The sequence below is a fragment of the Ammospiza caudacuta genome, chromosome 8, assembly GCF_027887145.1.
Source record: "Ammospiza caudacuta isolate bAmmCau1 chromosome 8, bAmmCau1.pri, whole genome shotgun sequence".
NCBI classification, from domain to species: Eukaryota; Metazoa; Chordata; class Aves; order Passeriformes; family Passerellidae; genus Ammospiza; species Ammospiza caudacuta.
In genome coordinates, this window is record NC_080600.1 from 7,513,888 (window position 1) to 7,541,583 (window position 27,696).

The 27,696-nt window shown below is 50.9% G+C and overlaps 2 protein-coding genes across 2 annotated transcripts in view; one reads left to right on the plus strand and one right to left on the minus strand.

The window, feature by feature from the left end:
* NDUFA10 (NADH:ubiquinone oxidoreductase subunit A10) overlaps positions 1–4,632 on the minus strand; it is a 29,707-nt gene extending 25,075 nt beyond the window's left edge. The window contains exons 1-5 of the mRNA XM_058809530.1: positions 4,526–4,632; positions 3,611–3,779; positions 2,312–2,527; positions 1,213–1,299; positions 189–310 (exon numbers count right to left, since the gene is read on the minus strand). Coding sequence (XP_058665513.1) covers positions 189–310; positions 1,213–1,299; positions 2,312–2,527; positions 3,611–3,779; positions 4,526–4,609 — 678 coding nt within the window. The 5' untranslated portion in view covers positions 4,610–4,632. The remainder of the gene's footprint in view (positions 1–188; positions 311–1,212; positions 1,300–2,311; positions 2,528–3,610; positions 3,780–4,525) is intronic.
* Positions 4,633–8,046: 3,414 nt separating this feature from the next.
* On the plus strand, positions 8,047–27,379 carry LOC131560580 (uncharacterized). Its single transcript, XM_058809411.1, has 10 exons — positions 8,047–8,087; positions 10,424–10,611; positions 21,171–21,286; positions 23,496–23,585; positions 23,837–23,936; positions 24,046–24,170; positions 24,297–24,487; positions 24,809–24,918; positions 25,197–25,338; positions 25,651–27,379. The coding sequence occupies exons 1-10, from the start codon at positions 8,047–8,049 to the stop codon at positions 27,377–27,379; spliced, it is 2,832 nt and encodes a 943-aa protein (XP_058665394.1).
* The last annotated feature ends 317 nt before the right edge of the window (positions 27,380–27,696 follow it).

The following is a 27,696-nucleotide window of genomic DNA, read 5'->3' on the forward strand; positions in this document are numbered from 1 at the left end:
ATTCCACAAATGACAACATATTGATGCAGTCACACAAAAAAGTTCTTTTTTTGCCTTTTTTTTTTTATGCAAGCATAAGAGAATACCCACAGAGTCACCACCACCACCCAGATCTCACAGACATTAGCAGGCAGCAATTGTGAGAGACAAGGAACAATAAAGAGATAATTAGGCAATAATCAAATTACCTTGCCCTTCTCTTGAATTCTCTTCTGCACGTCTGGGACAGGCACATCCACATAAATGACCAAGTGAGGTGGCAGGAACTCAGAAATGCTGATCTCCTTGACCTCTTTGTAGTGATCAAGGCCTGTGTAAAACAAATAAATCACATTCCCCACGTTTGTATCTGCAGGCTCTTCCTCTGGGCTCACAGAGGAAGTTAAGGTCGCGCTTAATGCTCTTCCTCAAACAGAATTTAGGAAGTTTACAGAAAAACTAATCTCCAGAGAAGTTTCATGCACTGAGATCTAAGAATCTCAACCCAGTTGTATCAAAGAGGGACTTTATTCCTGGCTCAGGTTTACAGGAATCTCAGCTTCTCCTCCACCATTTAGAGACAATAAGCAGCAGTAGCTCTAATCAAGATGTTTGTTCCCTAAGGATTCCAGTACAATCCAAACTGGGATTTTGTATTAAATTGTGGGTTGCTGGGCTTTGCTGTCTCAGCAATGCAGACACAGGTCATTATAATCAGCTCCCAAAGTCACCCAGTAACTTAGAGCAGGTGGCAAAAAACAAATACACACCTCTTAAATCCAACAGCAAAAACAGTACAGTACAGTACAGAAAAGTGACATCCACCTCATGAGCAGCCAAAAGAACAGATTTACTAAGAACAGGCAGGAGCTCAGTGCCCATAACCCCAAACCAAATCACTCAGGTTGGGAGGAACATCCCCAGATCACCCAGTTCAACCAATCTGCTGAGAACTCCACCCACAGCACTCTAAGTATCTCCAAGGGGGAGATCCCAGGTGATTTGCTCCAGGGTTTGACTCCCCTTTGAATTTCAATTCATGCCCTTTATCTTCTGTCCTCTCACTGCCACCAAAACCACACCAGCTCAACCCAGCAACATTCAAACACTGAACACTTCAAGAAATCCCTCCTTCCAAGCAGGAATGTTTTGTTTCTTTTTTAAAGCAAAGTTAACTGCCAGACTTCTGAGAGATTATGGCCAAGCAGCTTCCCTGTGCTGGCAGGAACTCACATCTCTTGTGCACGTATCCCTGCTTCAGCATGGCCTCCAGGAACACGAAGTCGCTGTAGGGAGAGCGCTCCAGCACCACGCCCTGGCCTGCAAGGGAGAACAGGCTCCAGGTTGGAACAGAAGGAGCTGCAAGGTCCTTGGTTACTGTTGTATTCCTCGAACAATCTATTGCATCTATGTCCACAGTTTCAGACAAGTGCATGGGCAAACAGCCGCTCCAAACTCCTGGGAAATTTCATGGAGATCATCCCTGCTGATAACCAGCTTGCCTTCCACACAGTGTACTTGCAATGCCACATTTGCAAAACACCAGGAATTTCTCTGATCTACCATCTATCCCTTCACCAGGATTTCTTCTCCTGGGAAGATGAGAATCCTCAGCTTCTCCATGTTTTGCTACTCTAGAATGTGGTCTGGAGATTGTTTTCCAAACATGGGTGTCGCAGACATCTTTTATGGAAAATCCTTTCTTTAGGATTTTTCCTCTTGAGAAGCTGAAAAGCCTCAGGAACAAAATGTAAACATTGATTATCTGCTGCTGTGGAATGCAACAGGTGGATCTGTGATTAGCTCATGTTAGATGTTTGTAATTAATAACTAATCAGAGCTTAGCTGGCTCAGACAGAGAGCCCGAGCCACACTCCTTTGCTATCACTCTTTGCTATTCTATTCTTATCCGGCCTTCTGATGAAACCTTTTCTTCTATTCTTTTAGTATAGTTTTAATGTAATATATATCATAAAATAATAAATCAAGCCTTCCGAAACATGGAGTCAGATCCTTGTCTCTTCCCTCAACCAAAAGCCCCTGTGAACACCATCACACATGCGATTTGTTTTTAATTAATGACCAATCACAATCCAGCTGTGTCAGATTCTGAGTCAGCCACAAGCTTTCATTTTCATTCCTGCTGAGCCTTCTGATGTACCCTCTTTCCTTAGTATAGTTTTAGCATAACATTCTTTTAATATAATATCATATCATAAAATAATACATCAGCCTTCTGAGATCGTGGGGTCAGATTCTCCTCCCTCACCTCATCCTGGAAACCTCACAAAGCCCACAGTCCCTCCCAGCCCACACCCTCCCTGAGCCCAACCTGTGCTGAGCAGGTGCTCCAGGGCGTCGGCGTACTGCAGGACGCGGCTGCCGAAGAGCCACGACTGCAGGCGGTACGAGTGCCCGTCGGGGGCCTTGGGCTCGTTGTAGAACTTCTCCAGGCTGCAGAAACCACCGAACCTCTCAGGCAGCAGCTGCCCATCCCCTGAGAGCCTGTCCTGGTAGTGGATGTCCGCCTCAGGGAAGTACTTCATTCCTGAAAAGGAACCCACAGCGGGAATGAGCTGTGCTTGTTTGCAGCTAACGCCTCTCCAGCTGATGAGCACACAGCTGCTCATTGCCTGTGGGAATCCAGAAAATCAGAGGGGTTTGGGAAAGCTGCAAAAGGCAGGCCTCAGAGACAGCAGAACTGGGATTAGAGCTAAGCAGTAGCCATGAGATTGGTAGGCTGAAAAATTATGTAAAAAGTAGAAAAATAAGGACAAATAGAAAAAGGGTCTGTGTATTAATGCTTGGCTAGAATAACTCATTAAGCTACAGAAAAGTATATCTGAGATATTAGGAAGTTCTAAGCTTAATAATGGAGCTCTGTCCACTGTGTTTTAATGCTTACAAGCAGGTATTGTATCCAAAATAAGCAATATTGTTTGACTGAAGGTACGTGTGCTTACAGTGGTCGGACAGAACTACTGTCAGTGTGCTTTTGCTTTGTGTGATTGGTCAAAAAACTTTTAAAGTGAGTTGTAACGTGAAGTTCTTGGTCTGGTGTCAGGGCTGTGAGCTGCTGGCATCTTCCCGTTGCCATAACCATGTAATGAGACTGATGCTAGAAAATAAAACAGCTCAAGGCACATTCCACAGCAGCCCTGTCCTGTTGGTAATTTGTGCAGAGACCCCCAGGCAGTGACACTTGCCCAGCTCCCACACAGCTCCTGCTCTTTGCCCAGCTCCCACACAGCCCCTGCCCCTGTGCCCAGCTCCCACACAGCCCCAGCTCCTGCTCCTGTTCCTTGCCCAGCTCCCACCCAGCCCCAGTCCCTGTGCCCACCACAGCAGAACCCAAACTCTTGAGCTCTGCCCCAGCCCACGGAGAGCTGAGCCGCTCCAAGCACACCCACGTGGAACACCCACGCTCTCCAGGGGCACACAGGCTCCATCAGAACTGAAGCCTCACTCACAACAAATCCCCATCACAAGCCTCACCAGCACCACGCACAGACCCTCCCCACTCCCTCCAGCATTCCCCAGGCAGGAGCTGCTGCTCTGGTGAGCTTCCTCTGCACAGGAGCCACCATCAAACCCTGTCAGCCCTCAGGGAAGCAGCCACAGTGACTCATACCCAGTTTGTCTGCCAACTGCTTGGCCAGCTTGCCCTTCCCAGAAGAGAGATTCCCCTCCACTGTGAAGACTTTGCTGTGCTCTGTGAACTTCTTGGTGGTCCTTTCTCCCAGCATGTACGACAGCCACCCATACTGCCGGCTCTGCTCAGGGCTGGTGTGGATTCTTGCCTGGAGGAAAAACCCATAGAAATCAGCAGATTTGGAGGGATTCTTTAGCTAAAAACACACACAGGACACACTCTTATATATCTAATACAAGGAATTGTTGCTCAGTAACCTCGGCACTGTCATTTCAGCTTAGCGGCTGCAGCAGTGCTTAGGCTGGGAAGTTGTTCATGAAATTAAAGGCTGAGAAGGCAGAAAACACGGAACAACTTCCAGTCTGAAGGCCAGACACACATCACACCCAGAGTTCCCAAGAGAGACCCCACATTAGACTTTTGCTTGCATTTTCTGTGGTTTGGGGCATGTAATAACACTAAATTCGCTCTCAGGAGAGTTACAGCTTCATTTCAATATCGCTTAGTGGGCAAAAGCTTGGACGCCGCTTCCAGCCTTAACTATTGCACGATTTCTGAGAGGCGGCAAGAGGGACCCACCTGAGCTATGAGGTGAAGGCAGGGACTTTCTGAGCGCCTTTCTACAAACCTCCTTCCGAGCGGCGCAGTGACCTCCCTCACACAGCGGCGTCCATCCCTATCTAACACTCCTTTCCCCGCAGCACCGCTGCCCACAGCCGCCACCGCAGCTCACCGCACTCCCCTCCCCGGCCTCTGCTCCAGCCTGCCCCGCATTCCTCCGCCTCTCCCAGCTCCCAGCCCCGGGGAGAGGCACCTCCGGCCCCGGGCTGTGCTGCCCACCCCCCCAGCAGGACAGCGCTCCGGACACAGCCCCGCCCAGCCGCCCGCACTCACCCTCAGCAGGATGGAGCCGCTGTCCGGCGCGGAGCTGCCCCGGGCGGCCGCGGCCCGGCCCAGCCGGGACACCCACAAGGACATGGCGGAGGGCGGCGGCGCGCGGCGATGACGCCAGCGGGAGAGGCGGCGCGCCGCGGTGAGGAAAGCGCCTTGCGGCCACGCCCATGGCCACGCCCCCTTGAGAAAGGCCACGCCCACGAATCGTGAGGGCTCTGGCGGGAGCGGGGACAGGGACGGGGACAGTGGGACCGGGAACGGCCCGGGGTAGGGACTAGGGGGGACAGAGAACAGCCTGGCCAAGGAACAGGGCTCAAGCACTAGGCGGGACCAGGGACAGTCGGGTCAGTGAGCAGGTGGGACAGGGAACAGCCGGGTTAGAGAATGGAAACAGCCTGTTTAGGAACAGGGAACAGCGGGGTTAGGGAATGGGAACAGCCTGTTTAGGAACAGGGAACAGCCTGGTGAGGAACAGGGAACAGCCTGATTAGGGAATGGGAACGGCCGGGTTAGGAATAGGGAATAGGCGGGTTAGGAACAGGGAACAGCCTGGTTTGGGAATGGCGGTCGGAATAGGAACGGGCAGAAGGTGGGACCGGGCCCACCCGAGTCAGGGAGCAGTGGGATAGGGAACAGGCGGGAGCCGGGTGGGACAGGGGACAGCCTGCATTGGGAGCGGCAGGATAAGGGACCGCCGGGTTAGGGAGCAGCCGGGAATGGGGAACAGCTGGATTAGGGAGAAGGTGGTGTGAAAAACGCCAATCACTTGTTTTTAAATTTTTAAAAGTTTAATAGTAATAAAATGGTTATAAAAATAGTAATGCAATTAGAGTAATAATAATTTGGACAATTTGGATTAGGACAATATGAGACAATAGAAACAAAGAGTTACTGATGGTCCGGGTACCTTTTTCTGGGCAAAATAAGCCCGAAAAAGGACCCACGTTAACAGAGGATTAACCCTTAAAAGCAACAGCCTGTTGCATATTCATACACCTCATACATGATGCATAAATTCTATTCAAACACAGGATTCTGTCTGATCAGTATCAGCTTCTTCCTCCAAATCCTGACAGTGCCTTCAAGGCGGAAAGAAGTTCATTTCTTCTGATAATGGAGCAATAAATTCTCTTTCTCTGAAAGATTCAGGTGTCCTGTGGCTGCTACCTTGGTGTGAGTCCTTTCTTTAGAAAAAAAGCATCCTACACACCATAGTTTCTATTTTAACATTTTTTTATAACCTAAAACTGTACTTAACAACACTTCTTAAGAGAATTAATGCAGCACTACTTTCTAACACAACACATACGATATTCATTTGAATATTTGCGAAAAGCCAATCATAGAATACAGGAATTTTTCACAGTGGGAATAGGGAACAGCCGGGTTAGGGAGCAGCCAGGAATAGGGACAGACAGGATGCCTGCACTGTGCCACCCGCAGGTCCCCACAGGAGGGAGCCTGGGACGGGTCTCTTCCCAATACCTGCACATCCAGTTGCCCTAATTCCCTCCGCACCCTGCTCCAGGTGCTGGAGCAGCATCCCCAGGCTTGGAGGCTGGCAGCGTGTGCAGTGACCCGAGCCCTCGTTTAAACGCATTAAATTAAATTCCTGGGCCTGGGAAGGTCGCAACCAAACGTTTTCCACATTTCCCATCAAAGTGACATCGGCTCTGCTGAGCTGGCGCATTTGTGACACCATTAGCGGCCTCTGCTTTGCCCCCTGGCAAGAAGCAATCAAGTTGCATGTCAAGGATTTATCCCTGGAATTTGCAAACAGCTTGAAAAACCCAGCCAAACAATCCACAAAGGATGTGTCCAGCTTTCCTTAACAGCTCTGGCTGCAGCCAGACTCGTTGGATGCTCCAAGCCCTGGCCTTGAGCCCTTCCAGGGATCCAGGGGCAGCCACAGCTTCCCTGGCCAGCCTCAGCACAGCAGCTGGAGCTGATTTTGGGGGAAGAGCAAATATTTTGGGTGACATTAACTCAGGGAAAGGCAAAAACAGGCTGGCTTTTCCTGAAGGGGCATCAGGCTCTGGAATGGTGATGCATGGACATGGTGTTTGCCAGGATTCTGTGTCCCCTTGACAATGGCCCACAGGCACGGTAATCCCCACATTCTTGGAGCATGGTGGGCCATGGATCATCCTGAGAAAAACTAAATCACAACAGTGTTTAGAATTGTGACATAAAATTGGGGCTATAAACCGCTGATGAGTAAAAATTGGGAATAGAAACTGCTGAGAAAGCTGATGAGTGCCCCTATAAATACCTGTAACCCTCAACTATCGGTGTGCAGCTGGAGGGAAAACTTCCCCCGCTGTACCCAGCGCTGTATTGCTCATACTTGACCAAAATAATTAATAAATTGATTGCTGCTTGAATATTGGCCTAGTCAAGCTTCTTATTCATAACAAGTTCTACAATAGAAAACTTTTGAAGAATAATTTTAGAATATTGCTTGTATCCTTGAAACCATAGCTTTGGAATTTATATATAAAGGCAGCATGCTTATCTCACACCTTAATAAAGCAGAGAAAAACAGCTTGAGAAAGGAAGATGAACATCAAATCAAGGATTAATAGTTTCGACCAAGGGAAGGTGGACATCACTGTTATGAGATTTACAGTCCTTGTAACTAAAAGGTGGAACCATGTGACGGTGTTCGCAGGGGTTCTTGGATAGGGGAAGAGATGAGAATGTTGGCTCCGTGTTTCAGAAGGCTTGATTTATTATTTTATGATATATATTACATTAAAACTATACTAAAAGAATAGAAGAAAAGGTTTCATCTCAGAAGGCTAGCTAAGAATAGCAAGGAAAGAATGATAACAAAGCCAGCTGTGTCCAAGCCAGCTGACTGTGATTGGCCATTAATTCCAAACATCCACATGAGACCAATCACAGACCCACCTCTTGCATTCACAGCAGCAGATAATAATTTTTTACATTTTGTTCCTGAGGCCTCATGGCTTCTCAAGAGGAAAAATCCTAAGGAAAGGATTTTCCATAAAAGTTGTCTGCGACAGACCCACATCTGGGGAGCTGGACTTCACCAGATGGGATTCGTCTTTCTTCTTTCCGAAACCGGACCCCTGACATCTGGGGATACTCCTTTTGGGATACATCCTGAGACAAACTAAATCACAACGGCGTACAGAATTGTGGTGTAAAAACTGGGACTAGAAACTGCTGAGAAAGCTGATGAGTACCCCTATAAATAAATAAATACCTGTAAACCTCAACTATGGGCGTGCAGCTGGAGAGGGAAAACTTCCCCCGCTGTACCCAGCGCTGCATTGCTCACACTTTACCTCTGCTGCTTGAATAGTGTCATAAATAAGAAGTGTCGAGCTCCTCATTTACGACACTAGGGACCGCGCTCCGTGGGTTCGGTGTCCCCAAGGGCGTGGTGTCCCCAAGGGCGTGGTGTCCCCAAGGGCGTGGCCGGTGCCGGTGTCCGGAGCCCCGCCCCGGGCGCGGTGCCGCTGTCGCCGCTGTCCTTGCCGGTGGTGTCGGGGATGTACGCGGGCAGGAAGAGGAGGAAGCCGGTGCCCAAGAGGTGGGTGCGTGGGACGGGGCAGCGAGAGCCCGGCTGGGCTCTGGGAAGTGCCTTTGGGGGAGCCAAAGGCGGCGGCAGCAGCAGCAGCAGCAGCAGCACGCTTGGGTTGCCGGGTTTAATCAGGTTTAATTGGAGCTAACGAGCTGCCGGCTCCGGCACGCTGGTGGGAGAGCAGAAATCCCGAAGATGCTCGTCCTCCGTAAGCTCGCCGCGGAGTTTGAGCCGCTCGGCGCTGATTTGCAGGCTGGGTTGTTTTTGGTGCCCGCCTAAATCAAACGTACAGCGATTAGTAATTACCAAAACACCTCGATTCTGTAATTATTAATTACCGCGCTGCTCAGTAGCTGTTGCATAACATCCCCCTCGGTGTCCCCGGTGTTTCCTGCCTTTCCCAGCTCCCAAGTCCCACCAGCCTGTTTAACCTCAGCTTTTCCAGGTGTATAGGAGCTAAAGGTGGGTGTCTGTTTCTGGGAGGCTGTGGGGAAGGACACGCTGAGTCCAAGCCCAGGATGAAGGAGGGAGCATCAATACTTTAAACCTGTGGCGAGGTGACCCTGAGCCTCTCTTGGGTATTTAATTGAGAGTCTTGTTGAGTAAACATGAAGGATGGTTGTTTTGCCACAAACCTGTCTTCTGTTCATCTCAAAGTGGTGATTCCAGCCCTCAGCACACCAGCCTGAGGGTTTGGGCTGGATTTTTGCATCTCGGGGTGCAGGAGAAGGTATCTCTTTGGAGCAGAAGGGCCCTCATTCCCTGAGTTCTGCAAGGTCAGCCTTGGGAATGGGAAGAGACTCATTTTCTCTGTGCTGGGTCAGACCTTGGAGCGGGATCCTGCTGGGAGCGGCCAGGCGGAGCAGGGCTGGTGGCAGTGGGATGTGACAGGGAGGATGGTCTGAGGGGTTTCTCCTTCTTAGTTACTCAAAAAAACTGTTCTTGAAAATTAATAGATCAGCTCAGGCAAGTGCCACTGTCAGGAATAATCTCCCTTGGTACTTGCCAGCTTGCAGAAGGGATACACTTCCCCCTTTCAAGGAGCAGCTGGGGAAAAACAAACCAGTCCCATTTTCTCTTCTTTCTTTATGTTTGGAGCTGGATTTGGATGGTGAGTGGCCAGAAGACTTTAAAGGATATCTGAGGAATCTCAGACAAATTTTCTGAAACCTAATTTAATTTTTCTCCTTCCTGGTGCATGACTGTGATTTCAAAAGTGTTTCAGCTTTGTAAACAGTGCCAGTGTGTTTTACCCAGCTTGTGTGGACTAGTTTGGAGCTGGATTGTGCCAGCCTCCCTGAGAGAGGGGATATCCCTCCTGATGCAGCTCTTATAACCCAACAGGCTTCAGCTTTCCTGGGGAAATGCTGCAGTTTTCCATTCAGCCTTAAAAGACCCCTCAGTCTCTCCCTGAGCTGCAAATTCAACAGGCACTTCGGTGCATTTCATTTAATGCTCATTTCCTCTCGTGTCACACATGCGAGCAGCCCTGCCAGATGAGATTGGAGAGTGATGGTAGAGGAGGGAGCTTAAATTGCTGCTAAACACTGGCAGGTCCTGTTATCCAAAGCTCCTTCCTGAAAAGAGGCTGCGAGTTTGTGGTTAGACAAATTACATCAAACCAAAGGAGCTGTGTGTTAGGGGATGCAGATCTGGGTTTGTCTTTGAGCTGTGAAATTCAGATTGGCATTAAAAAATGAAGGACACAGGTTGACATCCAGGACTTGTTAAAGCTTTTAACTGAGCTCTTACTGCTGTGCTGGGGTTTTGGCTGGGGTGGGTGAAATAAGTGCTGCTCACAGAGATGGGACCTCGTGTAGGCTTCAGGCTGATCTCCTGGACACTGTTCCTCCTAAGTTTGGCATCAAATGCTGGTTTAATTTGGAAATGCCCATCTGAAAGGGACAGAAATCAGAATATTGGAAGAAAACAAAAGTTTTGGTTTTTTTTTTTTTTTTTTTTTTTTTTTTAAGAGAGGCTCTTTTCACAGTGCAGTGCCCTGAATCACCCTATGCAATGTCCCTTTGTTTAAGTCACAGAATCCCAGAATGGTTTGTGTTGGTTAGGGACCTTAAAGCTCATCTCATTCTGCCCCATCCCTGAAAGTGTTCCAGGCCAGGTTGCACAGGGCTTGGAGCAGCCTGGGATAGTAGAAGGGGGTGGAACAAGATGAGCTTTGAGGTCTCTTCCAACCCCAACTACTCTGTGATTTCTAAGAGGAGCAGTGTGTGTGTGTAAAAATCTTAAGCATTTCACTGTTGTGGCTGCACCAAAGCCAGTGCTGGGTTTGAAAAGAGCCTGCTGGACAATCCCAGCTTGATTACCCTCCCCTGTGCCTCTTGCAGCCCCAAAGCCCCCCCTGCCGAGGGTGTGAAGTCCAACCCCTCCAAGCGGCACCGGGAGCGGCTGAACCAGGAGCTGAGCAAGCTGACGGGGCTGCTGCCCTTCCCCGAGGATGTGCGCTCCAGGCTGGATAAACTCTCCATCCTCCGCCTGGCCGTGGGCTACCTGAGGGTGAAGAGCTACCTGAGGGGTGAGTGTCCGTGCTGGGAGGGGGGAAAAGCCCCTGGGATCGATCCCCACTGCACAGCGGGTGTTCCACTGTGACGGCGTTCACAGGGGTCCCGGGATGAGGAGAGAGACGAGGATCTGACTCCATGTTTCAGAAGGCTGATTAATTATTTTTTTTTATATATTACATTAAAACTATACTAAAAGAATAGAAGAAAGGATTTCATCAGAAGGCTGGCTAAGAATAGGATGGGAAAGAATGATAACAAAGGTTTGTGGCTCGGCTCTCTGTCCAAGCCAGCTGGGCTGTGATTTGCCATTAATTAGAAACAACCACATAAGACCAATCACAGATCCACCTGTTGCATTCCACAGCAGCAGATAACCACTGTTTACATTTTGTTCTTGAGGCTTCACAGCTTCTTAGGAGGAAAAATCCTAAGGAAAGGATTTTCCATAAAAGATGTCTGTGACATCCCAAGCTTTGAGATGGGAGGTTGTGTTTCCTGAGGGAAGCGTGATGGTGAGTTATAGGAGCAGGCCCTTGGATGTTGATGCTGGCAGGAAAATGTCACCATGGATGGTGGGAGACACTTGGGGGCCTGCCCAGCAGCTGAGACCTCCTGAAAAGTTCCTTCATCTCATAAGCAGCCATCCTTTATGTCCAACAATCCAGCCAGCCTTTATGTCCAAAACTCCTCCTTGTCGCACTCCCTGCACCCTGTGGAGAAGAAGAGAGAGGTGGGTAAAGCAGTGTCTTGCTGAACTGCAACAATGCCCTCGTCTGACTGGAATGGGAATTCAAAATTAAATTCACTAAATAATTGAATGTTCATGATATAATACATATTACATGTTCCCTTTTACTGTATTTCATATTCTGTCTTTCCTTGTTTATTCCATATTTGGCATTCTTATATTTATTCCATATTCCTTCTCTCCCTCCTACCCTCTCTGTTATTCTTCAACCCTTTATTATTATTACAGTTACAGTGTGTGTTTAATAAATTTTAACATTATATATGATGCAGGGCCTGGCTGGGGGCAGTCACCACATTCCCAGGAGTCACCAGCACACGTAGATAGGGACATGTTCCCTCTGCAGTGACTTGGGCCTGATGGAATGGGAGCTGGACACTGGGGAATGCAGAGCATATGGGGCAGGAAGGCAGCAGCAGCTTTTTATATTTAGAGGCTCCTATTGTGTCTTCTCCCCACGGCAGATTGGATAAACTTGGCTCCCTAGGTTTTTCCCTCATGCCCACTCCTCTGGGCTCTCCCAGGGCCCTCTCCAGCTGGGATGCTGGGCTCCAGGAGGAGACTCCGGTGCCAAACTCTCCAGTTGGGAGCTGTGCATCCAAGCAGGAGCTGGTTCCCAGTGGATGTGCTCAGCGTGTGCTTCCCAGCGAGAGAGCTGCTCTGGAAAAGCCTTTGGCATTGCAGGGGCTCTGCAGCCCCCTTCTGCCAGGCCAATTATTCCCATCTGGCCACTTAGCTGTGATTGCCAGCTCCTTCCCCTTGCTCTGCCCTGAAGTTCATCTTGTTTGACTTCAGATCATCCCAGATACATCAGGCTTGGCCTGGGTCTCAGGCGTGCCTGGTGAGGACCCGTGCCAGCTGCAGGTCACAGCAGCCCCATGCTGCTGGTGTTTCCTGTTGGGAATTTTGGGGGTATGTGCTGGCACCCCTTGTGCTCTGCTTTCTGCCTCAGGTTTGCTGTCCTGTGCTTTGTGCAGGCTCTTCTGCAGCAGGGAGAGCATGGCATCATCTGAGGAGCATCCCTATCCTCACCCACAGCCCAAGCCCAGCCTTATCTCCAGGCAGGAGAGAGATGGATGTTTTGATAGAGTCGTAATTGCCTTATCTCCAGGCAATTGAGAGACCAATTGCAGGGTGATGCCCTGAGGCTCCTTTTCCCCTTGTGCTGCATTTTCTCCAGCCCTAGAGTGGAGCCTGCATGTGTTGTCTGCGTCTTGTCTGGCTGCTAACACCAGGAGAAATCTGAGAAGGGGCTTCCAGCCTTCTCCACCTTCTCTGGTATTTCTGAGGTGTGGGTGCTGTGGAACAGACCTGTTTAATGGGGTCTAGGAGCCTGGGGCAGTGTTTAGGGTGGGACAGAGCAGAGGACAGCAGTGACCGTGTTCACAGGGGTCTCAGGATGAGGGAAGAGACGAGGATCTGACTCCATGTTTCAGAAGGCTGATTTATTATTTTATGATATATATTACATTAAAACTATACTAAAAGAATAGAAGAAAGGATTTCATCAGAAGGTTAGCTAAGAATAGAATAGGAAAGGATGATCACAAAAGCTTCTGTCTTGGACAGAGTCTCCAAGCCAGCTGACTGTGATTGGCCATTAAATACAAACAACCACATGAGACCCATCACAGATGCACCTGTTGCATTGCACAGCAGCAGATAATCAATGTTTACTTTTTGTTCCTGAGGCTTCTCAGGAGGAAAAATCCTAAGGAAAGGATTTTCCATAAAAAGATGTCTGCGACAGACAACCACAGTGGGTTTGGGTGCTGGTATCTGTGCCTGCTTCCACAGGGGATACAAGGAAAGGGACTTGAAATCTGCATGGGATCCTGGTTTCCATTGCAGGGTATTGACTCACTGCATCGTCCTTTGAGTCTGCTTTGCTTTTAAATATTCTCCTCTGTCTGTGCTTTAATGAGAAACCAGACTAATTAGTAGTTTGCTGGAAATGATAAGCCTCGGGCCTAGAGAGGCAAGCTCTGTGAGCTCCTTCCATGCCTCCACGGGCTGATTCAGGGTGTGTGTCGCAGACATCTTTCACGAAAAAATCTTTTTTTTAGGATTTTTCCTCCTGAGAAGCCTCAGGAACAAAATGTAAACAATGGTTATCTGCTGCTGTGGAATGCAACAGGTGGATCTGTGATTGGTCTCAAGGAGTTGTTTTTAATTAATGGCCAATCACAGTCAGCTGGCTCGGACTCTCTGTCCGAGACACAAACTTTTGTTATTATTCATTCTTTGTTATTCTATTCTTAGCTAGCTTTCTGATGGAACTTTTTCTTCTATTCTTTTAGTATAGTTTTAATGTAATATATATCATAAAATAATAAATCAAGCCTTCTGAAACATGGAGTCAGATCCTCGTCTCTCCCCCAGCCCAAGAGCCCCTGTGAACACCATCACAGGTGTGCACGCTGTAACTCCCCTGTGCCCCAGGGCAAACACTGCAGGTGATGCACAGCTCTTTGCTGCCTGGGATCTCAGCCTTCCCTGCACAAAACCAGGGGGCTCATGGCTTGGTCTGCCCGAGCTCTGCCCAGCCTGCGTAGTGGTGACAGCTCTGGTGCTATCACTGCCTCTGCCTCAAAGGCACTTTAAAGGTTTTGTCACTCGTGTGAACAGTGGCTGGACCTCACTGCCAGATTTGTGCTGAGCTCTGTCTGCAAACCAATTTGCAGTGGTTGCTACTTGGACCTGTGTGTGACAGCCTCCCAGACAGATCTGGAGTGACTTTGCTGATGAGAGCAAGGGCCCAAGGAGAAAAGCTGGTGTCTCTGTTGCCGACTGCCACGATGCTCAGGCCTCTCTGTGCTGTGACTTGCTGCAAAGAGGGAGATCTCATAAAAGCCTGGATGGATTTTTAGTGGCTTGGTAAAGCTCCAGATAGCTGGAGAGTTGTGTGTCCTATGGTTCCTGTAGCAAAGGAAGCAGATGTTGGGATTGCAGATGTGGCTCTGCCAAGGGTGAGCAAGAAAATGGGACTTAAAATGCTCTCTGAGGTGGAGAGGGTGTGATTAGGAAATGTGCTGCCATGCCTTCTTCCTAGGAGAAGAGAGGATCACAGAGTCCCACACTGGTTTTGGTTGGAATGAAGTTCATCCCATCCCACCCCCTTCCATGGGCAGGGACACCTCCCACCATCCCAGGGTGCTCCAAACCCTGTCCAGCCTGGCCTGAAACTCTTCCAGGGATGGAGCAACCACAGCTGCTCTGGTAATCTGTGCCTCACCACCCTCACAGGGAAGAATTCTTTCCCAGCATCCAACCTAACCCAGTCTCTTTCAGAATCCATGGCAAACCATGTCCTGGTGTGAGACCACACTCTGGAGTCTGGCAAAGCTCGGGATATCTAAGAGCTCCTAGCAAACAGTGAACAGTGGGCTGCCTCCCCATGCAGCTCACCTGGCTGGAGCTCAGGAGGCCTCACCAGGTCCTTTCCCCCTCTGGTGCTGGTCTCACCAGCTCCCTCCCCAGTGCTCCACTGTAGTACAGCTGGCAGCAGGTCTCCCTGGGTAATCTCGCTGCAATCAGCACTAAATTAGCTTTTTTTATTCATCTCCTCTTTGTTTGTTGTTACCAGAGCTGGCTGTTGGGCCAGAGCTGCAGGGGTCTGAGGCAGTGAAAGGAGTCGAGCTCAAATCTGTCCCTGGGCAAGATCCTGCAGGACTGTGTGGGATGAAGGTTTGCAGCAGCAGGTTGGAGAGGCTGGTGTGGATTTGGGGATGCCAGCACTCCCCAGGGCATTTCTGTGCTCCTCCGAAGACGCTGAGTGACTTTTCCATGGAGTTTCTAATCCGTGGGTTTGGCATTTGTCTGTCCCACTTGGATGGCATGAGCCTGCTCTGCTTGGCACCGTGCCTTTGTTCAGCAGCTGAGGAGGCAAAGGTTGGTGCTGATTTGACAGGGTTTGGGATTGGATCCAAGACAAAAATGGTTGTGTGTGTCTCGTTGTTGCTGGAGGAGCTCCTGGCTTTTGGATGCCAGGCACCTCTAGAGCCTGTTCAAAGAGAAGTGTTTGCCATGGATGAAGTTTGTCAGTGTAACCCAGTCTGAGAGAGCAGATCTGGCTCTGGGGTGGTTACCAATAACCTTTTATTTTCAGCACCAAATCTATGCCAGAGGCAAGGGATGTGTTTTAGCCTTGTCATGTTTTCCTTAGGGAATGTGATGGGCAAAAAAGTGAAGGGGTTAGATTACTTTGTAGATTACTTACATCTTCTGCTGGAATTTTTCCTCCTTTTCAGGGCTTAGGAACCTCCTTGCAGAGGCAAGAAAGCCAACCCATAAGAGGGTGTGTGACGGTGTTCACAGGGGTCTTAGGATGAGGGAAGAGATGAGGATCTGACTCCATGTTTCAGAAGGCTGGTTCATTATTTTATGATATATATTACATTAAAACTATACTAAAGGAATAGAAGAAAGGATTTCATCAGAAGGCTAACTAAGAATAGAAAAAGAAAGAATGATAACAAAGGTTTGTGGCTTGGACTCTCTGTCTGAGCCAGCTGACTGTGATTGGCCATTAATTGGAAACATCCAACATGGGCCAATCAAAGATCTACTTGTTGCATTCCACAGCAGCAGATAATTAACGTTTACATTTTGCTCTTGAGGCTTCTCAGCTTCTCAGGAGGAAAAATCCTAAGGAGAAGATTTTTCACAAAAGATGTCTGCGACAGGGTGCTCTTGGGGATGTATGGGGCCCATCCTGATTCATTGATGCTGGAAGCTCTGCTGATCCTGTCTGGCATCTTCCCTGGCTGAGTGAAAACCTTGCAGTCCTTGGGGATCACACCAGCAGCAGGAAACCTGCAGTGCTCTGGGTGGTATTGGGGTTTGAAACAGAGCTGGATTTTCCCCTACTGTCTTAAAAATTACACTTAGCCTCTGTCACAGCACTTTGAAAATGTAGGTGATGACCACACTGCCCCAGCAGATGCCTGGGACTTACCTGGTAATGCAGATGGCTTCTGCCATGGTCTTTTTCATGGAATTATGGAATCACTGAGCTTGGAAAGACCTCTACCATCACCAAATCCAACCATTAACCCAGCACTGCAAAGCCCACCACTAACCCATGTCCCTAAGCACCCCAGGCAGGTGTTAATTCCCATTAACTGTCCAAGATGCACTGCAGGAGATGGGAAAAACTGGGCACAAACAGCAAAAGCGAATTGTCCTTTTACCCAGTTAGTTTTGTTGTTGTGGGTATATTATAGATTGGATACACGTTGGACCGGTTTCCTTTAATCCCATTAATTTGTGATCTCAGCTGCTTTGTGTGGGAGTCTGAACTGCTCCATTGGAAGGAGTGTGTTAAATGGGATGAATTAGCCAGCTTTTAATACAGCTTCTCGCCTGCTTTGTGCTGCCTGGCAGCCAGTGGGGGTCTCTTCTCCCTGCCAGCCACTGTTTCCAGTCCATCTTAGCCCTTGGCCCCTGCAGACCTGGCTGCGGCAGGCTGGGGGATCCATGGCTGTCACAGACATCGTTTCATTAAAAATCCTTTTCTTAGGATTTTTTCCTTCTGAGAAGCTGAGAGGCCTTAGGAACAAATGTAAACACTGATTATCTGCTGCTGTGGAATGCAACAGGTGCATCTTTGATTGGTCTCATGTGGATGTTTGGAATTAATGGCCAATCATGGCACAGCTGGCTCTCTCTCTGTCCGAGCCACAAACCTTTGTTATTCATTCTTTTCTATTCTTACCTAGCCTTCTGATGAGAACTTTTTCTTCTATTATTTTAGTATAGTTTTAATGTAATATATATCATAAAATAATAAATCAAGCCTTCTGAAATACGGCGTCAACATTCTCATCTCTTCCCTCATTCAAAAACCCCTGTGAACACGGTCACACATGGCTCCAGGTGGGATTCCAGAGGGTGGCATCTCCCCATCTTGTCTCAAGCAAGGGGCTGTTTCAGGAGTGACCCCTCCCTCACATGAGGTTTCCTGTGTTGTAAGTCAGCTGGGATATGGTTAAAATGTTGGGGTTTTCCCTTCCAAGTCAAAAAGTGTCTGGGGATACACTATGGGTAAATGAAGGTGGTATAGAATGCAATCTTATCCCCCGACGAGTTGCAGCTGGACCAATTACTAAAGATTAGGAGCAGGCCTGATGTTAACAGGCCACACCTGTAGCAAGTAAGAACAGTGGTATAAACGAGTGGATTGGTGGCATCTGGAGTCAGATGATGACTACTGCAAGGACCAGGAGCAGTTAGTGCTTAGAGGAGTTATCCACGAGAAACATCGAGGAGTTACGGAACTCTGGTGGTATGGAACCCTTGCACCATAATGATAATAAAACTCTTGATAAATAAGACAACAAAACAGTGACTTGGAATAGCCCCTGTACCCTTGGTGGTTGCATGGGCCTGGAGTCCTCTGCCTGGAAGTGCTTGGGTTTCCCTTGGGATTGCTCCCAGTCCCAATGGTTCTTGGCAGTTTGAGCGAGGATGAGTTCAGAGACCTGTTTGGAGGAGGAGCGCCACAGGAACAGCAGGGCCCCTGGCTGTGGATGGTGAGGACTGGGCTGGCTGTGAGCACCAGCTGCTCCACACCGCCAGCACTTTGGGGGCAGACAACATCTCTCCGAGTTTCCTGCCCTCTCTCCATGCTCCAGACCTTCTCCCCAGGTCAGGTGTGTCCCATGGGAGACGGATTCTGGAGGATTTTTGAGCTCAGCTGTGCAGGAATGGACTGCTCTGTGCTTGAGGGAAGGGGAAGCGAGCACCTTTGGTGGGAGATTAAAAGCCCCTTCCTGAGATCAGTGGAAGAGGTGAAGAAGTTTTGCTGGAAAGCCCAAAATGGGTATTCCCCGCTGGATTCTGAAAGCCACAGCAGCTCTCCCCAGCTTTCCCTGCAGATGCTGCTGGTGGTCACTGGGAGAGAGCTGGAGGCCAGATGCTCTCAGGACATGCATGCTCTCAAAAAGTTCTGTGCCCTTTTGGAGCTTTATTTTGGGAGAACTTGTTTCTTTTTGAAATCCCCTGCCAGCCTGCCTCATTTCAATGCTTTAGAGAGGAGTCAGCCCTTCAAAAGAAATAAAATTTTAAATGAGAATCGATGTTTCATTTTGAAACTATTAGGCTCCATGAGGTGCAAATTGAAGCCATGTGGTCCAGATGGGATTTTTTTCCCTTGGGGATCGCATGGCAATCACACTTTTTGCCTGGTGTCTGTAAGCAAAGATTCTGTTGACTCTCATCTTTCCCAGAGGTCTCACATGCCCTGAGCAGGCAGGTCTGACAGCACAGGAGGGAAAAGAGCAGAAGCCGTGGCTGATGGACGAGGTGGAGATGCTGCCTGAGCATCCCCAAGGAGTGCTGAAGGTCAGAGGGAGCAGGAAATGCCCCAGCTCTGGCAGCAATGGAGATGGGGGCTGACTCTGCTCCAGAGCACCCTCTGCACTGTTTGTGTCACCCTGTGCAAGACCTGCAGCTGGTTACCCTAACCCTGCTGCATCCATGCCCTGCATGATGAAACCTCCACAGGTGGGTGCTTGTGGGCACTCAGGCTCCAGGTGTAAATACATCCCAGGGATGCTTTCATTCCAAGTTAGTTTTGAATTCAAACATGCCAATCCATTTTTTTTTCTGCAGAGCAAAGTGTCCCAGATCAGCAGCTGCACGTGAAACTTCTTTAGATTCCAAATTGTTTTGGTTTTGGTTACCAGAGAAGAAACCAAACAAACATTTAAAGCATTTCAGTGGTGCAGTGAGAGCTTCTGCCATGGAGAAAACTAAATGTATGGATAGTTTGAGGTGCCTCCTCATATCCAGAATTCAGAGGATCTTTTCCCTTTGGATCCAGCACCACCTGACACCCAGGGCTGAGCTGGGCAGGCAGTGCTCTCTGCTGGGATGTGAGTTACACAGGGTATCAGACCTCAGGGAGCTACACAAGCTGCTGGTGGTGGCAGGGGTGGGGTGGTTCCTACACAGGAGCTGCTTTGAGCCTTTCTGTGATTTTCTCTTTTTTTTTTTTTTTTTTTTTTTTTTTTTTTTTTTTTTTTTTTTGGTGTGAGCTGGCGCAAAAACATGCCTTGAAAATCATCCTTTTGCTGGTTTGAGTTTTTTTTTTTCCAGTGATAATCAGCAGATAAAGGATCGTGCTGGAGATGTCCCTGGGAGCCTCTGTGCTCATTCCTGTTCCCTCAAGAGCTGGTTCTGTGGGAGTCCTGTGAGCAGGGCAGCAGGAGCTTCATGCTGGCTGCACCCAAGGGTGGAAGGCATCCAGTGCTGAAGTATGAGGAGGCTCCTGAATTGTCAGGAGCCAGGACATCCCTCTGGCTGTCCTGAGCAGCCAAGACTCCTGCCAGGGGTCTCAGAGCCCAAAATGCTTGTGGTTTTGATTATGACTTGTGGAGCAAATTACTAACTTTGTATGAAGATCAGCAAGCTACAACAGTTTAACCAGAATATTAGTGAAGTTATCACGGGGTGGAAAAGTAGATTTTGGGGTTTTTGGTATGGGAGTTCAAGAAGCAAGATGGAGGGATCTGGGCATGTCCAGCCTTTCTCCTTCTTCTTCTTGGCCTCCATCTTCTGCTGTGATGTTGGCACTTTTAGATTGGTTGGAAGCAAGGAGTTGCTGCCATGAGCTCCCCAGGCTGATTCAGTGTTGGGATCTCTAGCTGGTCAGAGTGACCCCAAGATAAGTTCAAAAGTCTCTTTTCCCAGCCCAGCGCTTGAAGAAGGAGTCAGGGCTCTTAATTTCTCAGTCTCAAGGTTGTTTATTTTATCTTATCTATAAAAAATTTTCTCCTGCCCTGCTCAGCAAATCAGTTCCAGGCACTCTGCCTGCCCACAGGGCTGTGTTATGTCTTTATACTAAAAACTACTTGTACAATGTTTACAATTACTTTCCAATGCCTATGACCTATGTTAGACGGTGAGCTTCTACTCTAAACCAATCTGTAAGCGCCACCATCACAGCAGCAGATGGAGGCCAAGAAAAAGAAGGAGCTAGGCTGGACATACCCAGTTCCCTCCATCTTGCCTCCTGAACCCCCATACCAAAAACCCTAAAATCTACTTTTCCACCCCATGATAACTTCACTGATATCCTACTTAAACTGTTGTGGCTTGCTGATCTTCATACAAGGTTGGTCATTTGCTCCACGGGTCATAATCAAAACCACAGGGGCATTTTGGGCTCTGTGCCAGGGTCTCTGAGCCCCCTGGCAAGGGTCTTGGCTGCTCAGGACAGCCAGAGGGATGTCCTGGCTCCTGACATTCTCCAGCCTGGGCAGCCCAGAAGCTGGGCATGGCTCTGTGAGTGGGCTCTGTGCCAGTTCCCAGTGATGGTCACACCTTCCACCCAGCAGCTGCATGAGCAGCCCTGGGGTGGGGAGGAGGAGCAGGAGGCTCCTGGTTTGCCTCTTCTGTCACAGGCTTCTTTTATGGAAAATCCTTTCTTTAGGATTTTTTCCTCCTGAGAAGCTGAGAAGCCTCAGGAACAAAATATAAACGATGGTTATCTGCTGCTGTGGAATGCAACAGATGGATCTATGATTGGCCCATGTTGGATGTTTCTAATTAATGGCCAATCACAGTCAGCTGGCTCGGACAGAGAGTCCAAGCCACAAGCTTTTGTTATCATTCCTTTCTATTCTATTCTTAGCTGCCTTCTGATGAAATCCTTTCTTCTATTCTTTTAGTATAGTTTTAATGTAATATATATCATAAAATAATAACTCAAGCCTTCTGAAACATGGAGTCAGACCCTCATCTCTTCCTGTCATCCTCAGACCGCTGTGAACACCGTCACACCTGTTCCACACTGATTTCTTGCCTTCTCACTTGCAGCCACAGCTCCAAACGTTGGCAACTGCGTGGATCAGCCCAGACACCCAGGAGGGGACAGATGGACGGAGCTGCAGGGTGACAGGGAGCTGTTCCCTGAGGGAGAGCTGCTGCTCCAGGTATGGCTTGGTCATTTGGGGTCTGCCCAAACTGCTCTGGAGCTTTTTGTGGAGTGGGAAGAGACCCTGCCTTGCCCAGAGCTGCTTCACTGTGATTCCAGCAGGCACTGAGTTCCTGGGGACAGAGACCAGTGGCACTGCCTGGCTGGGATGGGTCCAGATCCCCATTCCCAACGTTTCCTCTCATCCCACTGCAATTTGCTGCCCCTTTGATTGTGTTACATCTCATGGACACAAGCTCTATCCCAACCAGGAGGTTCAGGGATGTCATGTGGTGGTGTGAGGATGGATCCCTGAGTAGTTCCCAAGGTGCTGGGCTGGTTCATTATCTTTAGCAAAGGGCAAGAGGAGAATGTTGAGAGCTATGGGACAAAACAACCCCCAGGAACTCCTTGCCCTACTGGGGCATTGTGTGAGCTCTGTGGGGATGAGTTCACAGCCTGCCTGGGATGGGAAAAGCCAGCTTTGTAGGTTGTGGGGGAGAAAAGAAGAGCAGTTGGATGTTGGAAAACAGTGGTGGACAAAGCCAGTGGGAAGTGAGAGCTGTGCTTTGTAGAAAGGCCACGTGTGTCTCATCAAACAGCTGACAGTGAAGCTCAGAGCACCAGGGGCTGGTGAATCAGCCTCCCACAGCGCTGCTGGTTGGGGCTGCCATTTGTAAATGTGAGCTGGAAGGGCCTGGCATGGCAGGTCACGTGGAAAGGCTGACTGCTGAGCAAACATCTGGGCACATCAGCTGAGGAACGTGGGGCTCACTGGGGCTGCAGGGCGAGTCTGGCCAAGGTCTTCAATCATGCCATGTTCTTGCCATCTCCTGTGCCTGGGCTCTCACAGAATCCCAGAATGGTTTGGGTGGGAAGGGACCTCAAAGCTCATCTTGTGATGAGCTGCTATGGGCAGGGACACCTTCCACTATCCCAGGCTGCTCCAAGCCCCAATGTTTAGCCTTGCCTTGGGCGCTTCCAGGGATCCAGGGGCAGCCACAGCTGCTCTGGACACTCTGTGCTGCCAGGGCCTGCCCACCCTCAGCTCTCCTGTAGGCTTTCTGGGCCTTCAGTCCTCTTCTCCCACCTCTCCAGACACCGGCAAATGGATGCTTGGCTCTCTTTAAGCCTGGCTTTGGTCGCTTCAGCCCTGCTCCTGCAGGGCCCTCCCTTCCAGGCAGCAGGCAGTGTGAGCAGACCCCCCCAGCAGGAGTCTCCATGTGGGGTTTTGGCCAGGCAGTGACTCCTGGGAGCTCCGTGTGACTTCTGGCAGTGAATCCTGCACCACACGAGGTCCCCCACGGTGCCAGCTGTGTGTGAGTGTGATGGTCACAGAGGAGCAGCTGGATACCAGCAGGGAGCCCGTGGCTGCCCCAGCCTGGATCTGCTCCCGAGCACTCCCCAGGGCTTTGGGCTTGGACCATGTGATGGCAATTTGTTGAGCCATCAACATCAGAGCATTGGCAGGCTGGAGTGATTGAAGACATCTGGAGAGCTTATGAGGTGTTACTGTGACAGAAATCCCCCTGCTGAGCTGTCTGGTGGCTTTTTTTCCTCCCCACGAAGATCATTTTAAGCATATATTGTGATTTGCAGAAATCTCTGGCTTGGGATCCCTCAGGGGGCTGTAGCACACAAAGGGAAGGAACTAGTCCCTCAGCAAGCTGGATCTGTATGCTAGGTTTCCATTTAGGGTGTTCTTTCCCTAATTTCTCTCCTTCCATTCACTAATAAATTAAACATATCACAGCCAAGAACAGGGGGCATGAGTTACTACCTAGTGCAGTGTTTTGCTTTTGGGAGAAATCAGCCTGAAATGGTCACCGGAATCATAGAATATCCAGAGCTGGAAGGGACCCACGAGGATGATCATGTCCAAAGCACAGCCCTAGGAGAGTGTAGCTATTCCCAGATGGAAAGGAGGACTCCAGATCCTCCACGGAACCTCTCCTTAGCTGGTCCCTCCTGATGCAGGAGCTGCCCTGCAGTGAGAGGGGGTTCCATGGAGGGTTTGGAGAAAGTGGTCAGTCCTGCTTGGATCATTGCTCGTGCTGAGAACGAGAAACTCCACAGAAGTGGATCTTGCATGGCTATCAAGTGCTGTCCTTTGTGGGGTTCCTTGTTGGGGAAGAAGGATGCTGAAGAAACAGCTGAGGGGGATTTCATGGTTCAGCAGCTGGATGGAAGCTGGGCAGAGTAAGTTTGGGCTGAACTTTTGCTTTCAGGCACTCAATGGATTTGTCATCGCTGTGACTGGGGACGGATACATCTTCTACATCTCCCCCACCGTGCAGGACTACCTGGGCTTCCACCAGGTGAGCACCGTGTTCTCCTGGCTGGAAACAGATGGATGCAGTCCTGGTGTGGGAAGGAGGTGCAGATGGAGAGCAAAGCTTCCCAAAGGGCACCAGCTCCTTCCAAAGGGGAAGGAGCTGGAATTTGCCTGTTGTTCACACTCAATCCTGCACTTTTAGTTCTCAGGAAGGGAAACCTTCTGCCCTGCCCTCCTCCTGACACCTGTGCCAGCCTGTCCAGGAGCAGACACTGTTCTATTTTGTCATTCCAGTCGGATCTCATCTACCAGAGCGTGTACGAGCTGATCCATGCGGACGACAGGGCCTCCTTCCGCCGCCAGCTGCACGGGCCCCCGGTGCATGCTGCTGACAGTGAGTGCCAGGCTGATCCTGCAGCACTTCACTCGAGCACTTCTGATCCAGGAGCTCAGGGTGTGTGCAGCACAGCTTGGAGAGCTTCCTGTTGCCTTTGCTTTTCCAGCTTTTCCCCCTGAACAGCTGCTGCTCGCCGGCTCGCAGCGCCTCCGTGCTGAGAAGCGATCCTTTGTGGAGAGGAGCTTCACCTGCCGCTTCCGCTGCCTGCTGGATAACTCCTCGGGATTCCTGGTAATGCTGGGACACCCCTCTGCTCCTCCTGGGCCCGCAGAGCCTCTTGTGTCCCATAGGGATGAGAGCACAGCCAGTTTCCACCACCCTGTTTGCTTCACACCCATGTTTTCTAATCCATGTAAGGCCTTGAATTTCCATGGGCGCCTGAAGTTCCTTCTTGGGCAGCAAAAGTCAGCAGCAGACAAGTCCCCGGTTGCTCTCTTTGCCATTGCCACACTCCTCCAGCCTCTCTCCATCCTGGAGCTCCGGACCAAAACGCTGATCTTCCAGACAAAGCACAAGCTGGACTTCACTCCCATGGCCTGTGATTCCCGGTAAGGCATCTCGCACTTTCCCTGCGGCAAAATCCTGGTGCTGGACAGAAAACTAGACCTGGTGGGGACGAGGAACACCTGACCCAGCTCCCATGGCCTGATGTATTTGTCTCTCTACTGCAGGCCCCCAGTAACACGGGGGGGAGCAGGTTAACTGGGCACCAGCACTTCTTGTCTGCTGTGGTTTGGGTGCTTTGTGGAACAGGGGATGCAGCTCAGCCCAGGGTGGAGCATTGCCCCACCCAAAGCAGGGTCTGGCCAGTGGGGTGCAGCTGTGGGGGATGCATCCCTGGTGTCACTGCATTGCTGTGCTGTCTCCAGGGGGAAGGTTGTCCTGGGATACACAGAGGTGGAGCTGTGCAGGAGGGGATCCGGATACCAGTTTGTGCACGCGGCCGACATGATGCACTGCGCAGAGCACCACGTGAGAAGTGAGTGCTGGGGGGTGTTTGTGGGGTGCCTCAAGGCTCTGGCCTGGCTGTACTCTTGCTCCTTGGTGCTGTCTGTCCTGGGGCTGGAGCAGCTGTGACAAAGGCTCTTCCTCCTGGATGAGCTCAGGGAGTTGGCAGAGGGACAGCATGCTGCATCTCCTGCTCCTGTAGCACGGCCACGAGGCAATACCCAACCTTGTGGCATCACAGCACGTGTCATTTGTCTGCCCCCATGGAGGATCTCTGCATGTGGCACTTCTTTTGTGTCCCTGCCCCAGTGATGAAGACGGGCGAGAGCGGGCTGACGGTGTTCCGGCTGCTGACCAAGAGGGGCAGCTGGGTGTGGGTGCAGGCCAACGCACGGCTGGTCTACAAAGGGGACAGGCCCGACTGCATCATCGCCCGCCAGCGAGCCCTGTCGTGAGTATTGCTGTTCCCCTTCAGCCGCTCTGGGCCTGAGGGGCTGCCCGAGGCCTGCAGTGGCTGTGGAGGGGGAGGGAAGTGTAGGTGAGGTTGGCACTTTGCGGCATTTGTCCTCCTGAGTGATGCAGACCTCTCTGTGGGCTCCCCAGAGCCCTCTTGTAGCCAGCCCAATCCAGCCCCCTTTTCCTCTAGAAAAGCCAGGGCAAAGCTGTGAGTTCCCCACCCCCTTGATGTTAGAAGGGTGGTTTTGCCTGGCCTGGAGGAGATGCTCATGCTGTTTTTCCATCCCTTTTTGCCTCCACGCCGAAGGAATGAAGAAGGGGAGGAGCATCTCCACAAGAGAAACCTGCAGCTGCCTTTCAGCTTTGCCACGGGGGAAGCAGTCTTGTATGGGAATGCCCTTCCTGGGTTCTTGGATTCGTTCCAAGCCAAGGAGGAGCTGCAGGTGCAAGCAAACTCCAGCTCAGAGCAGCGCTTGGTAGACCCCAACTCTCTCCTTGGGGCCATGATGAAGCAGGATGCATCCATATACAACTCCCACACGGATAACGTGCCTCAGTTCTCCCTGCCAGGTTTCATCCCTGAGCCTGATGGGCTGACCCAGAATGAGGACACCAGCAGTGCCAAGGAGGAGAGCAACTCCCTCCTGGTGGTCATTGAAACCCTCTTTGAGAAGAGCGAGGTGGATGGAAACGCCTGTCAGAGCCTGAATGTGGGCAGCACGGAGCTGCAGCAGTGGGAGGAGGCTGTGCTCAGCCTGGGGGCACAGGAGGAGCCACCAGCTCAGGGGCTTGGCACCAAGGTGCCATCCTGTGTGGGGCAGGTGCTCCTCAGGGAGGGTGCTGGAAAGAGCCTGGAGTTCCCACGCTGCCATGGGGAAAGCAGTGCTGTGGCTCACTTCCAGCGCTGCTGGGCAGCTGGCTCAGCATTCCCAGCAGAGCCCCAGGCAGCGGGCACATGGGGAGGCCAGGGGGCTGTGGGCTCCATGGGCTCTGCTCCCTCTGAGGGCAGCTTTGCCCAGCCAGAGCAGCAGGTCCCGTTCAACCCAGCCAGGCTGGTGGCAGGGACTGTGCTGGGTGTCCCCATCTCCAGCAGCAAATCCTCTGCAGCACTGCAGCTGGCAAACCAAGCCCTTCAGGCAGAAGCCACCCTCTCTGCTCCTGTAGATAACACTCTTCCTGATGCTCAGAGCCAGCCTGGGTGCCAGCTGGTGCACTCAAACACCTTGGGGACTCTGTGCCACAGTGTCCCCCTCCAGGCAAACCCAGCCACTTGCCCATCAGAGGCTTCGCTGGCCGTAGCTCCAAAACAGCTGGAAGCTGCAGGAGCATACCTGGAGTCCCAGACTCTGCCAGGTGGCAGCCCTGAGAATCCCCCAGGGGCTGGGCTGTGGCTGCCACCCCCCTCCCAATCTTTTCCTTGCCCTGCCCAGGGCTTGCATGAGTCCCTGTTCTCTGGGGATGGGAAGCTCTGTGAGGTGGAGGTTGCTCTCCCTGCCCCCTTAGGAGCCAGGCAGCTGCCAGGGCATGGTGGCTTCCCCAAACAGCCCCTGGCAGGCCATGCAGAGCCCAGCTTTTCCTGGGAGGGGCAGCAGGCAGTGCCCCTAGAGGAGAAGTGGTTCTCACAGCCGTGGCTCCTGCAGGCTGGGGCAGCTCCAGTGCACCACAGTGGGCTCCAGCCGGGCTCCAGCACGGATCCCAGTGCCCACCAGATGGACTGCCTTGTGCTGTCCGAGTGCCAGTATGGAAACAGCCTTTTCAGGCATGACAGCATGTTCCTGAGGGATGTTGCTCAAACACCCCTTCCCCAGCAGCCAGGTGCTTTGCCTTGCCCTGCTGAGAACCGCCCTGGAGCACCCTGCTCCTCACCAGGCTCAGTTCCAAGGTGCTCAGCAGCTCTCCCTGTGAAGGTGGGTGCAGGAGCCCCCCCGTGCTCCGGGCAGGGCCCTGGCTGCCCATCAGTTCCCCTCTCAGCTGGGCAGCCCCTCTGTGCCTGTGAGATTCAGCTCAAGGTGAGGTGTGAGGGCTGCAGGACCTGAGGAGGGAGCAAGGGGTCTGCCAGGGGTGCAGCCATGCCATCCTTTGTGGGCAGCCTGGTTTGGAGCTCACTGTGAACCAGGAGCCCTGTCTTGGAAAACCACCAGCAGCTGCGAGCTCTTGTCGTACCTGCCAGTGGTGCCCCTTGGTCTCTCAGGATTTTGTCATCCAATGCTGTCAGGCAGTCTAAGATTGAGTGGTTTGTTCCATGAGGAGTCTTTCAGGGAGATGCTGCTGGGCCAGGGGCAGCCTCTTGGGGATGGAGCTGCTGCCTCACAGGTAGATAGCACTGAACTGCTGTTCCTCAGCAAAACAGCGT